The 12645-nt window shown below is 41.6% G+C and overlaps 2 protein-coding genes across 2 annotated transcripts in view; one reads left to right on the top strand and one right to left on the bottom strand.

Moving 5' to 3' along the window:
• Positions 1 to 5170: 5170 nt before the first annotated feature.
• Positions 5171 to 12431, bottom strand: EBNA1BP2 (EBNA1 binding protein 2). Its single transcript, XM_012649029.1, has 9 exons — positions 12150 to 12431; positions 11984 to 12067; positions 11581 to 11753; positions 10840 to 10963; positions 9360 to 9449; positions 7617 to 7692; positions 7290 to 7383; positions 5491 to 5653; positions 5171 to 5360 (listed from the first exon to the last, which is right to left on the bottom strand). Exons 1-9 carry the CDS (start codon positions 12213 to 12215, stop codon positions 5310 to 5312), a joined length of 921 nt encoding a protein of 306 aa, XP_012504483.1. The 5' UTR covers positions 12216 to 12431; the 3' UTR covers positions 5171 to 5309.
• Positions 12432 to 12519: 88 nt separating this feature from the next.
• CFAP57 (cilia and flagella associated protein 57) overlaps positions 12520 to 12645 on the top strand; it is an 85636-nt gene continuing 85510 nt past the window's right edge. The window contains exon 1 of the mRNA XM_012649028.1: positions 12520 to 12552. The gene's annotated coding sequence lies outside the window, so the exon portion shown is untranslated. The remainder of the gene's footprint in view (positions 12553 to 12645) is intronic.

Below are 12645 nucleotides of genomic sequence, written 5' to 3'. Positions count from 1 at the left end.
ATTGGATATTATAAATTTGAACTATGTCCTAGTCTGTTTTGTGCTGTGTAACAGAAAACCTGACACTGAGCAATTTATAACGATAAGAAATTTATTTGGCTTACAGTTCTGGAGGCTGGGAAGTTGAGGGGTGCATCTGATGGGGGCCTTCCTGCTGCATCATCCTATGGTGGAAGGTCAAAGAGCAAGGCAACGAACTCATCCTTGTCTCAGGAACCCACACACCAATAACAGCATTAATCCACTCATAAGGGCTTGAAGTTCCTCTTAAAGGTCCCACCTTTCAACACTGTTGCATCGGGAATTAAGTTTCCAAAATGTGAACTTTAAAGAACATTTTAAACCATTGTAAACTATAACGTGATCATTTTAGCATTTTTAAAACTTTTAGAAAGTATGAAAAACTTGGAGAAAAATGAAAAATACTGTATAAATTTTGAAATGTGCTGATCATTTTGGCTTTTCTTTTTTTCTTTCTTTCTTTTTTTTTTTTTGAGACAGAGTCTCACTTTGTTGTCCGGGCTAGAGTGCCTTGGCATCAGCCCAGCTCGCAGCAACCTCAGACTCCTGGGCTCAAGCGATCCTCCTGCCTCAGCCTCCCAAGTAGCTGGGACTACAGGTATGAGCCACCATGCCCAGCTAATTTTTTGTTTCTATTTTCAGTTGACTGGCTAATTTTTTTTCTATTTTTAGTAGAGATGGGGTCTCACTCTTGCTCAGGCTGGTCTCAAACTCCTGAGCTCAAGCAATCCTCCCACCCTGGCCTCCCAGAGTGCTAGAATTACAGGCATGAGCCTCCAGTCCCAGCCTCATTTTCCTCTTACATATATGCCATAAGCAGAAGCTTACTTCTTCATCAGAGCTACCATCATGAACAGCAAAACTCTATGAGCATATCTAATACTGGGGTTAATTCAACCAGACATATGGTAATATGAAGGATAACGAGCAGACATTTTTGATTTGGCCAGAAGAGTTATTTTACATGTATACAGTTGAGGTCCAATGGCTTCCACCTAAACATCTTATACCAAAAGATTCTGGAACATTGTTTGGCATTCAGTCTTCAACTTGGAAAATGTACTTAATAGAATTATACTTGAATTCATAATCATGAATATTTAAATTTCAAGGAAAGCATAAAAAGTGGATTAGTTGATATGCAGAGAGGTGAGTCTAATGTTATGACCTAGTGTAAATTATAAAATAGATTAAATCCCTGAATGGTTTCATCGCAAGAGTGTTAGGTCTGAAAGCCATCATTGTGCTCCTGCAGGTCTGTTTCTTTAAATAGAGAACCACTTTTCTTCCGCTTTCACATCCTTTCCAACTCCACAAAAAAAAGAGAAAGCTGTTACTCTGGGCACATCTAAGAAAGTCTATGCAGGCAGTCTTCACTTTGCACAATAGTGCAGAACCTTAAAAATGTCCTGCTTGCTGACACCATGCAAAGCGATCTTCATAATCATTGGGAAAAAGTTACAATTTTTCTGTGAACTTTAAAAATTTTTTTCAAAACTTCTTTTTAGAAAGCATGTATCTTAAAGTCTTAGAAGTGAAAACTAAATTATGCAATGAAAAAAATTGTCAAAGTATTAAAACCGCTTACTGTTAAACGCATAACAAAATAGTAAAACTAATGCTTAGTATAACTAATATTTAGTAGACTACAACTTAAAACAGTAGAAACACTAACAATCAAGTGTTTTGTTTCTTTGTAAAAAATAGTGCTTGCCTTCTTTCGTACAACTTATAGAGCAAGCATCTTTTACATATGCTGTGGCAATTCGTCTTACTCCTTTCTAGGTTCACTTCCAACATTTTATCATTTGTGCTTCCAATGTCATATCTCCAAGAGTCCCTTTAATGTGAAGTTTTCCCCAGTGTCACTTCCTCGGAGATATCATCATCCTTTTCATCCCTTTCCTCACTTACGTTAATGTGCTTCCCTTCACAGATTTTCTCTGGCTGTATATGGAGTCTGTAGAGTAGCAGCAGTGTCAACACTCCCACAGCAGCTATCATCTATAACTCTATTTGCATTCTATTCAAATTATACTTCCAGCCTTATCAGTTTCTGTTTCTTGGCTGCACATCCATATGTGTTGGTCAATTCTCTCAATTATCTATTATACTTCCTGAAAATGCCTGTGGGTTTATTATTGGAGATAAGAGGCAACACAAGCACACACTTTGCTGTGTGTGTGTGAAATGAATAACAAATGCATGGTGATCAATCATAGACCAACTTTGAAAAAAGTGATGATTGTTCACTAATCATTATGGATCTGTTATTATGTAGTGATTTGTGGATTAAAGAGCTAACAGCAATTATTTTACTTTATGCAACTACTCAGTTAATACTTTAGTAAATGAAAGGTGAATAGTGTTGTTGAGAAACTGCTGTTTTTAACTGTACCTTGATAACTGAAAGTCATGCATGTTGGAATCATGCCAAGCAAGAACTGCCTATAGCCTGTATTGAAAACTTCTAGGTCTCTACCTATTTTTCAATGCATAGGACTATATTTTAAAGCAATATAAAAAGATAATATTGTCTGCACCCTGATCATACTTTATTTTGAGCTTTAAAAGGATAGAAGCAATGTAAATGAGCTCTACAGAGGACATCTCTGAAACTAATCTTTGCTCTACAACAGAAAAGAAGAAAGGAATGCAGGAAAAATGAAAAGGAGGAAGTAAGGGACATAGTTTTCAAATCTTTTAAAAGTAGTTTGTATTAATAACTTGCTTTTGGCCTTACCATTGTGAATTGTGGTTAACCTGTGTTCTCCATTCTTAAAACTCTCAATATGTTCCATGTGTAATTCGAAGTCTCTACTTCTGAGGCTCCTTATTTAAGTTACTATACATTCTCCCCATTCACTAATATTGTACAGATTGTCAAAAATTGGTCAGAGAAAAATATTTTTATCTTCTAAAAACATGACCTGTGCAGAAGACAGTATTTGTAAAAAAAAAAAAAAAAAAAAAAAAAAAAGTGACCTGTGTCACCAGAATTTTATTAGTTTAAGTTAGCTTACAAAAACTAAATTCATTCTTTTAATTCCAGAAACTCAGTAATTGTATGAAACCAGGTATGTCTTTTTATGTACCAATGATGCTACTAAAAAGAAAAAAATGTGAAAATATTTTTTCTGCTTAAGAATACTATATAGTTCTCAGGTACTTCTAGCTTCCCTAAAAGTAAAGTATGGTTTCTAACCTGGAATGGAGAGAGGGAGGGGCAGTAAACTGACTTACCACCTATCAACAGAGAGTAAAGCCCAACATGTAATGTGGCCTGCCCACCCACACACCACCTACATACAGCGTCCAGCCAGCATATTAGTACCTCTCAAATAGGGGCAGCCAAGGCTCATCAGACATTAAAGAAAGCTACCCCAGCAAAATAATACTAATCAAGGGAAAATGAGAGGATCATTAGATACAGGATTACTGAATTGTATTAAGATATTATCTCGTGCCAGGCAATGCTCTAAACATTTTCTATATATTAACTCAATGCTGACAGGAATCCAATGAGGGAGATACTATGTTTCTACTTTGCCATAGAGATCACAAAGAACAGAAAAATTAACTTGCCTAGAATCAAACAGCAAGTAAGCAACAGAGCCAGGCCCAAGAGTCTATGTTTTTCACTTCTACCATACACTATAGCTCATCATGAAAAAGGGAGATCAAAATGCATGGGCTGAGGAAACAGAATGAAGGGAACAGAAGAAGACTTGGAAAAAAAATTAAAGCTATAATTCATATCCTCAGAGATGTGATAAGATACCGCCTCTATAGAATAAGAGTAAAATGATGTGAAAAAGGACCCATTAGAGAATCGAAAAGTCTTGGAGAATAAAATGGAATGAAAACTGGAATAAATAGTGAATAAAATGATCAGAAAAAAGAATTAGGCCGGGCGCGGTGGCTCACGCCTGTAATCCTAGCACTCTGGGAGGCTGAGGCGGGCGGATTGTTTGAGCTCAGGAGTTCGAGACCAGCCTGAGCAAGAGCGAGACCCCATCTCTACTAAAAATAAAAAGAAATTAATCGGACAACTAAAAATATATAGAAAAAATTAGCCGGGCATGGTGGTGCATGCCTGTAGTCCCAGCTACTCGGGAGGCTGAGGCAGAAGGATTGCTTGAGCCCATGAGTTTGAGGTTGCTGTGAGCTAGGCCAACGCCATGGCACTCACTCTAGCCCAGGCAAAAGAGTGATACTCTGTCTCAAAAAAAAAAAAAAAGAAAAAAGAATCAAAGAACTCTTTTCTTCAAAGTAGAACTAAAATACAAACTTAGAAGTTATCAGTAGAAGAGGTTCAACAATGGACTAACAGAAATTGCAGAATAGGAACAAAGAAAACGCAAGTAGGGAACTTATCAAATAAAATTTCCCAGAATGGAGAACTTGAGTCCTTCCAAATACCCTAATCAAAGAATGAAAACAGGCCCACACCAAGGCACATCACCATGGAATATGAGACTGGCAGGAAAAAAGCTTCCAGAGAGAAGAAGAACTAGATTTCTCAATGGAACACAGGAGGCTCCAAGACAAAGCAGCAGTGCCTGCAACATCCTAAGGGGAAATTCACACCAGCCCCATTAAAGGCAATTTCAGAAATGCAGGGAAGTAAAAAGTTGATCTCTTCCGTTCCCCTTCTTAGAAGGATACTAGAAAATGGACCAAAAAGAAAGAAACATAAGTTAAGATAGGAAAACATGGGATCCAGGAAATAATGGAAACAACGTAAGTCTAGAAAAGAGACAAGATGACAGTGTGTGACAAACCTAGGTCGTAGCAGAAAAATTATAAGGTGGATAAAATGAGCAGGAATCTGGAAAAACTACAAATACATAAGGAAAATTAGGCAAGAGAAAAATATAAGGTAACGATTAACTCAAGGTAGAACCAAAAGCTGTACCACAAAGGACATCTTATCACGATACATCTAGCTTTATGGGTTCAGATGGTGATACAACCATTTGGAAGGAATCGGGAAGAGGAAGGGAAGGAGGTGTAGCTTATATCTTCATTTATCATGAAGGAAGGCAATTTTGACTCAACGTTTAATTATTGATAAACATCAATTATTACTCAATATGCAAATTAACTTCTAAATCTCTTAATAGTAAGTTTTTAACCAAGGACATACGTTCCTTTGATAATTTTTCTTTAGTTTATTGATTTGAAGCATTTTTTACAAAAAGAAACCAACAGAAGGGATATAATTGTATTTTGAAAGGCCAGGCCTTCATCCCTTTTTCCTGGTTTTTTGTATTCAAAGATGCTGTTCAGCGGGTTCTGTTCTTCATTTTCTCTCTCATTCGTTTTCCAGGTCTCTTCTACAGAAAGAGAAAAACCAGAAATGGTCACATAGCAGCTTGAGAACACACAGAGGAAGAAAGGGGAGGGCAGCTGTGGGGTGGGACAGGAGGCTGGGCTGCCCCTCACCCGGGCGCCCAGCTCACTTACATTTGATCCTTTCTTCCCAGGCCTCTTGAGGCCCCTGCCATGAGCTGTCTTGGCCCGGAAGCTAGAAACATCATCGTAGCTCTCACGAGTATTCCACTTTGAACCTTTCTTCTTTCCACCAAAACCAAATTTCTGGTTTTTATATCGTCGTTTAGCACTGGGCCTGGACAAAAGTGTCCTATGGGTTACTGCAGCACTGGAAAACCTGATGAATCTTATGGCCCAACAATACCCTCAGTTTCCTTTCTGTAAGCAAAGCCCCTTAGGCACTTCTGTAACCCAGAATTTCAAACTTGGCCCTATCTTATTCTATAAACACTCCATGCAAGCTCATGTTGCTCATCTATTTGCCCTCCTAACCACCAAGGCAGGAAAGCAAAGCAAGAAGCAGGAAAGGCTCTACATATATTATGTGGCTTCCTGCTAACTTTGGAAAGCTTTCTATTTTAACTAAATATGGCGAAATCACCATCAGTTGTTTCTAGTCCTCCCAAGGGTATATATATGCAGTTAGCATTCAAGTGTAATATATTGTAAAAGTGGTCATCCCACAGGAATCTCAAATGTAGCATCTCCAAAATCACATATCATCTCCCTTCCTGGACTGGCTGTCCCTCCTGGACATATGCCCTACCTTGAGGTTGGTGCTGCCACCATCTACCCAACCCCCAGGCCAAACACCTGGGAGTCACCTTGATTCTTCCTTCTTTCACTCTCTATGCCAATTCGGTTACTGAGTCCCACTAACTTAACCTCTTAAATCTTTCTTCAATGCATTTTCTCTTCTCCCCTCTACTACCACTTTCAGGTCATGATCATTGCTCACCTGGACTTTTGCAAAAGTCCCCTCCTCAATTTCCCTGCTTTCTTCTAATCCATCATTTACACAAGTACCCCTGTAATCTTTTAAAGACATGAACATGACTGCCGACTATTATGTGTACAACCCACAAGTGTCTCCCCACTGCCTACAAAGCCTAAGCGCCTCGACAAGGCAGCCCAACCAGCCAGGTCCCCCAGCGCCATCGCTGCACTCCTGGCCTCGCATTGAGCTCTCGGTGACACCAATACCTGCTGCTCCTCACACACAAACCTGTCTTCATATCTCTACACCTTTGCTCATTCAAGTGCTTCCTCCTTGCCAAAACTGGCGTCTCTCCTACTCTCCTGGTCAATTCTTACTCATCCTTCAGACTGAGCTTAGGTGGGACCCTCCTCCAGGAAGCCATCCCCAGACTGCATCAGCTGTTTCTAAAATGTGTCTCCAAACTATTCCCTAAGTGTGTCTATCACTGTAGTTACTGTATTATACAGAAATTATCATGGCCCCTAGGCCTGGTGTCCAAGAATGCAGAAAGGTGGACCAGAAAGATTATAACAGCCAACATTTTCCCTTTAATCTTCATAGTACTATGAGGTACATACTATTTCCTCATTTTAGGAGTTGAAGCAATTAACATTTAGACAGGCAGAGTGACGTGCTCATAGCTACCGCCCTATTGAGTAGCAGAGTCAGGACCTAGACCTAGGTCTGTACTCTTAACTATCACACTGTGTGGTGGGGAATCAATACTTACTCAGCAGTCACTTACAGTGTGCCAAATACTTAAAAGGACCTTATTTCAACATTCGAAGGCTGACATGGCTAAAAGATCCATTCCACATCATTGTAAGTCATGGCCACAGGCAGCAGTTGCATCTCCCGATGCTGAGGCTGCTCTGTGTGGAGCTGCCCGCCACACTCAAGAGCTGTTGGCCTTTCACACATCACAAAACCAAACCAAGCAGAACAGTCTTACCCCTTCTTCATCTGCTGGCCCTTAGCTCCTGCCTTCTTGTCCCGTGAAATGGGTTTCTGATCTCCCTCAAGGAAATCCAGTTTATCAGAGAAGCCTGTCAATGAAGAAGTATTATGATCAGCACCATTATATTTTAAGAAAGCTTAAACCTCAAAATTAGTCTGTTATTTACTAAATTGATTTTAAAAGGCACATCTTGCTCCCCACTCAATCCCAAAACTTAGCTCCAATAGTTTCAAATCAATCAAGAAGCACTATGTGTTAAAATTAACTCTAAGGTACCTGGTACATTTCTTCCCCACATCCTTAGCAGAGAGACATACTGACCTTTCTGATATTTCTTAATGGCATTCATCATATGTGCTTTCTCCTGCTGCCTCTTCTGAAGAACCTCTGTTTGCACCTGTGATGTGGACACAAGGACAGTTAATTCCATTTCAAACCATAACTCAAAGTGTCTATATTCTCTTAATAACAATTCTGTGATTAATACCACTACCATTTAACATTTACTATGTGCCAAAAACTATATTATGGGGTCTAAGCATATGTTCAGTTTATCTTTGTAACAATTCAGTGAAGTTGAAATTCTTATCCCCTAAACTGAAGCACAGAGAGGCAACCTAACTTGCCCAGGTCACCAGGTAAAAAAACGGCAGAGGTGAGATCCACATCCAGGCAGTACGACTCCAAAGCCATTACCCTATTATTCAATCCTGCCGACAAAACTGTAGGAAATCAAGTTTGGTCTACATGCAATTTTTCCCATTAATTATATTTGGGCAGATTAAATATCTAACCCACTATTACCAGGCAAGAAAGCACCAAAAGAGAAAAAAATATTTCCATGAAACAGATAAGAAGAAAGCTTCAAGGACAAAAGGAGACATCTAATCCTCTAATGCAGGGTTTCTCAATCTGGACACCACTGACGTTGTGGACAAGATAAGTCTTTGTTGGTGGTGGGAGCCTGACCAGCACTGCAGGATGTTTAGCAGCGTCCTTGCCCTCTCTACTTACCAGATCCAAGTAGCTCCCTCCCCACAAGAAGAGAGAACCAAAAATGTCTCCAGACAGTGACAAAAGTCACCTGGGGTGCAAATTCACCCCCAGTTGAGAACCACTATTGTATGGTTTCTTCAAATTAGGAAAAGTGAGCTAATAGGCCTGAGGTTTTGTTTTTTACAAATTAGGTTAGGTTAAACTAATTGCCGGTCTCTTTGAGATAATTTCAATCTACCTCCAGATCAGAGATAAATCCACAGAAGACCTCTTATAGAGGACAGGATGCTAGTCTATTCTCACTTCACTGAGGATGTATCGGTGAAATGACCCCAAATGTGAACAAAAGTTCTGCAGCCCAGATCACAAGCGTTCATGTGCAAAATGCTGAAAAAGTCTTAACACCCAAGTCAATCCTCCTCACATTCATTTCTTCACACAATCTTAACTTTAATTCCCATCATCTTCTTACTTGGGTGACTGTGAAATATAAAAGGAAAACCAAGGAGAGTTTTATGGTATGCCTGATCTGGTTTCACATGAGAACTCAGACATTCATAGTTTGAACACACAGGCCCCATTTGTTTTCTTTCAGACTGGATGACAATCATTAGTACAATTTCTTAGGGACTTAACAATCACATAGGCCAGTGAGACCCAAACCAGGACGCATATCAGCATATCCTGGGAAGCTTCCTGGAGAAGGGCAGAAAACACACACAGACTCCAAGAGATTCTGAAGCCTAGACATCTGTCTTGAAAAATTTCCCCTGCTGATTTTGCTGTGAGGTCAGGGTTGGAAACCTCTGATCTGGACCCAACTCTTCACTGCAACAGTGTGAAACTAGAGTCCAGAGAGGTGAATGGCTCTCCTGCAGTCCCTGCACTACTCCCGTTGGCACGCTGCTCTCGAAACAAGATCATGCTCATGAACACTAGCACACGCTCCACCGTGAGATAATAAATGCACAATCTAACACACAGGGCATGGGGCTAAGAAGACCGTGGCCATCTGATCTGACAAATACACCTGGCCTCATCCTGTTCCCTGCACATTTTCCTGCTTACCTTCTTTCCATATTTCCTAAGTGCTCGCAGTTGCTTAGCCTTTTCAGACTTCTCCATGGCAGCCTGTTTAGTCTGCAGCTTCTGTCGAATCTAAAACACAAAAAGTTGTCAGTTTTTGTTATTTGAATCTGGGATGGCCACTACTTAGGGTGCACTGGAACAGGGAACAGATACTCCAAGTTCTAGAAACTGTGGAACTTGTAAACCATCTATTCCAAACCTTGTGTTTTACACACACTATGCCCAAGGGACCAAAAGTATCAATGGTGGAGCCAGAGGTTCAAAGTGAACTTCCCACTCCCAGTGGGCTGTCTGGAAGGGAAGACTGGCTTCTCCCCATTCCTACTGTCTGCACACTGAGGTTAAACCAGCGTGCAGACTCAGTGCCCTTCTTGAATGTACCACACACACTACAAACTCAAGCAGATACCTGGCCTCTTCCATCACATATACACATTTCAGTGAAAGGATGAGAAGTTGTCAGTGTGAACTTGCACAGAATTCACAGTGAGAATTTGTACAGAGACATGTCTGGGCTCACCTCTAGATTAGCTTCCCTGGGTACCACCAAGACAAGAGCTCCCTAAAATCTACCTTGAGATGCAAGAATACTATTAAAATATACAGTTGTCCCTTGGTATCCATAGAGGATTGGCTCCAGGACCCCCCCATGGACACCAAAATCCACCGATACCATAATATTTGCATATAACCTATGCACAGCCTCCTATATACTTTAAATCATCTCTTGGATTACTTGCAATACCTAATACAATGCCTAAACATCACTTCATTCTCATGAATTCAACGCAGTACTCAGCACATGACAAATTCATGTTTTCTTTTTGGAATTTTGTGGAATTTTTTTCCCAATTAATTTTGATTCATGATTGATCGAATCCACAGATGTGGAAGTCATGGATTCAGAATTCATGGATTCAGAGGGCCAGCTGTATCTTGGATTGGATGTTGGCAATTCTCTTCCTCTCAAAGTTAAATGAGGACCAAGTTCTACCTAACTCTAAATTACACTACCTCTGAGCCACACATTAATCCTTCATTTTAAAGAAGAGAAAACTGAGGCCCAGAGAAAAGCTACTGTCTACAATTCATAGCTCTGTTCACTGGAAATAGCCAGACAAGAACTGTTGCCTTCTCTGCCCACCACGCCATGACCATGCCAGCTGGAAACGCAAGGTGTCATCTTTATCTTGGGAACCAAATTTCTCACAGTACTTTTCCTCTCATTTGTTAATATCGAAAACATCATCCTTATATTTATCTAACTGGTGGTGACTGGCATAACACTGAAGTAGACAATCTCTGGAAGAGATAATTGTCTTCTGACAACACACTCCCCATTTTTGGGCTTCTACCCTATAATGTATTAGGCATTATAAGTAATCCCAGAGATGAGCAAGCTGAATACACTTGAGTACAGAGCCTTGGCTTTCCAGATAAAAACTTCCTTGTGTCTTACCTTCTGCATCTGCTGATCAGACTTGGCCATTTCTGCAAAATAATCAGTGGGCCGCTTGGTAGGGACTTTGAGCTGGTGGAGGCGGGGTAATACTGCAAGCACTGCGGCCTGGGCTTGACGGTAGCTGAGATTGTAGGACAAAATGTGAAATGAGGTAAGGGAAAGAAGTCTTACATTCCTTCTCACTGTCTCTCATGAGTTATCCAAGCTCAGAAGGCCTCTCAACATCTGACCTCCATTGGCAAGAATGAACAAACAAAAACTGGATTAAACCTCACTAATTTTGTCTAGAAGAAATTTAGCTGTATACCATTTTTGAAAGGTTGGTGTTGCTAAAAATAAATTAGGATTTTAAGAGAATGACTCCTCTAAAGGTACCCATTAACACACAGACTAATGTCAATTATAGATTCTTACGTAATCACAATAAAAGTCCACACAAGAACTTTCCATAAGCAAAGTTTTGTTGTAATAACTGAATACACACCCTCAAAGAACCTTTAACAGGGAATATTTGAAAATAGCCCACAGACTGAATCGTGACTGGTGGACCAAGGAGCTCTCCTCTCAACCATGGAGAATCTCTTAGCTCTTCTTAGTCAAAAGAAGCAGTCCTCCCCACTCATGGTCTTATGCTAACTTCCTGGTCCTTCTGAGGAGTGCAGGCTCACTACTTTCTTCTCTACCCCGGGATCTAGCACAAGGACCCTCTTCTTCTCCAGCATTTGAAAACAAACATACAAACTCATCTCCCGCTGGAAGTCGTCTTCTGGATTAACAGCTCTCTGGTCCTTGTTCTGAGGTGTTGGCACCTCAGATCCACTGACCTCCGGCACCGGACCAAGGGTGACATCGAGCCTTTCAACCCATTCCAGATCCCGCTTGAACTCAGCCAAACACTGCTTCAGGCCATTCTAGGAAATTCAGACAGTAAACTCTTAACAGAACCCTGAGTTTGTCTTTTCCAAGCCCAGGATGCTAGACCAACGGATAAAGCGCTAACTCCCAATGCCCAGACGGGTAATTGACCCTCTTAGCAATGCGCGGGTTGCGTCTTTCCTGGGACAAGAATCGGTTTCTCGAGCACAACAGTGCCTTGTGAGCATCAACCTCCGCGTTCCCCTTCTCCCGGCGCCGAGCTCACCACGTCGTTCACTGCCTTCTTCGGCCCCTCTAGCACGACATTGAGGCCTGGCTTCAGAAGCCCTCGGGAAAACGCATCCTGCAACTGCAGGACACAACTGCAGTCAGTACCAGAGGAGAAAGGTCCCCTCTCTCGCGCCCAGCTCGCGAGCTCGGCTGACACCTACCTCTCTGTCTGTGACAAGAGAATCATCAGAATCCGAGTCCGAACCTGAGAGCGGTGGAGTGTCCATCTAGCGGCACGTACGTCCAACACCTACGTTAAACAGCAGAGTAGCCCAAGGCCCCCGCGGCTGACAAAGAGCGGCCCTGGCCGCTGCTGCCTGCCTTCGGCCCCCAACTCTCACGCCGCGGCTCCACGTGGAATCCAACCACCAGCGCCAACAACCCAGAGCTACTGCTCAACTTTTTGATGGGAACTTCCGCTTCCGGCCTTAGACCCACACTTCCGGTTCATCGTTGCTATAGGAACCACCGAGCGTTTGAAAGTGCCCGGGGGTTGCTCGGCATCCGTAGGGGTAGTACCTCTCGATACGTGCGTGCTCTGGTGACCCAGAAAAGAAGCGACAGGTAGTAGGGGGTACCTGGGGGGTCTCCTAGAGGAAATAGAAGCCGTGAGGGTGCAAAGGAAAGGGGAGAAGGCGAGTCGCGGGAGGGGGGGCG

Source organism: Propithecus coquereli, unplaced genomic scaffold, assembly GCF_000956105.1.
Source record: "Propithecus coquereli isolate 6110/MARCELLA unplaced genomic scaffold, Pcoq_1.0 Scaffold299, whole genome shotgun sequence".
Lineage (NCBI taxonomy): Eukaryota > Metazoa > Chordata > Mammalia > Primates > Indriidae > Propithecus > Propithecus coquereli.
Note: the sequence above shows the minus strand (reverse complement) of the source record. Positions and strands in the feature narration are given on the sequence as shown.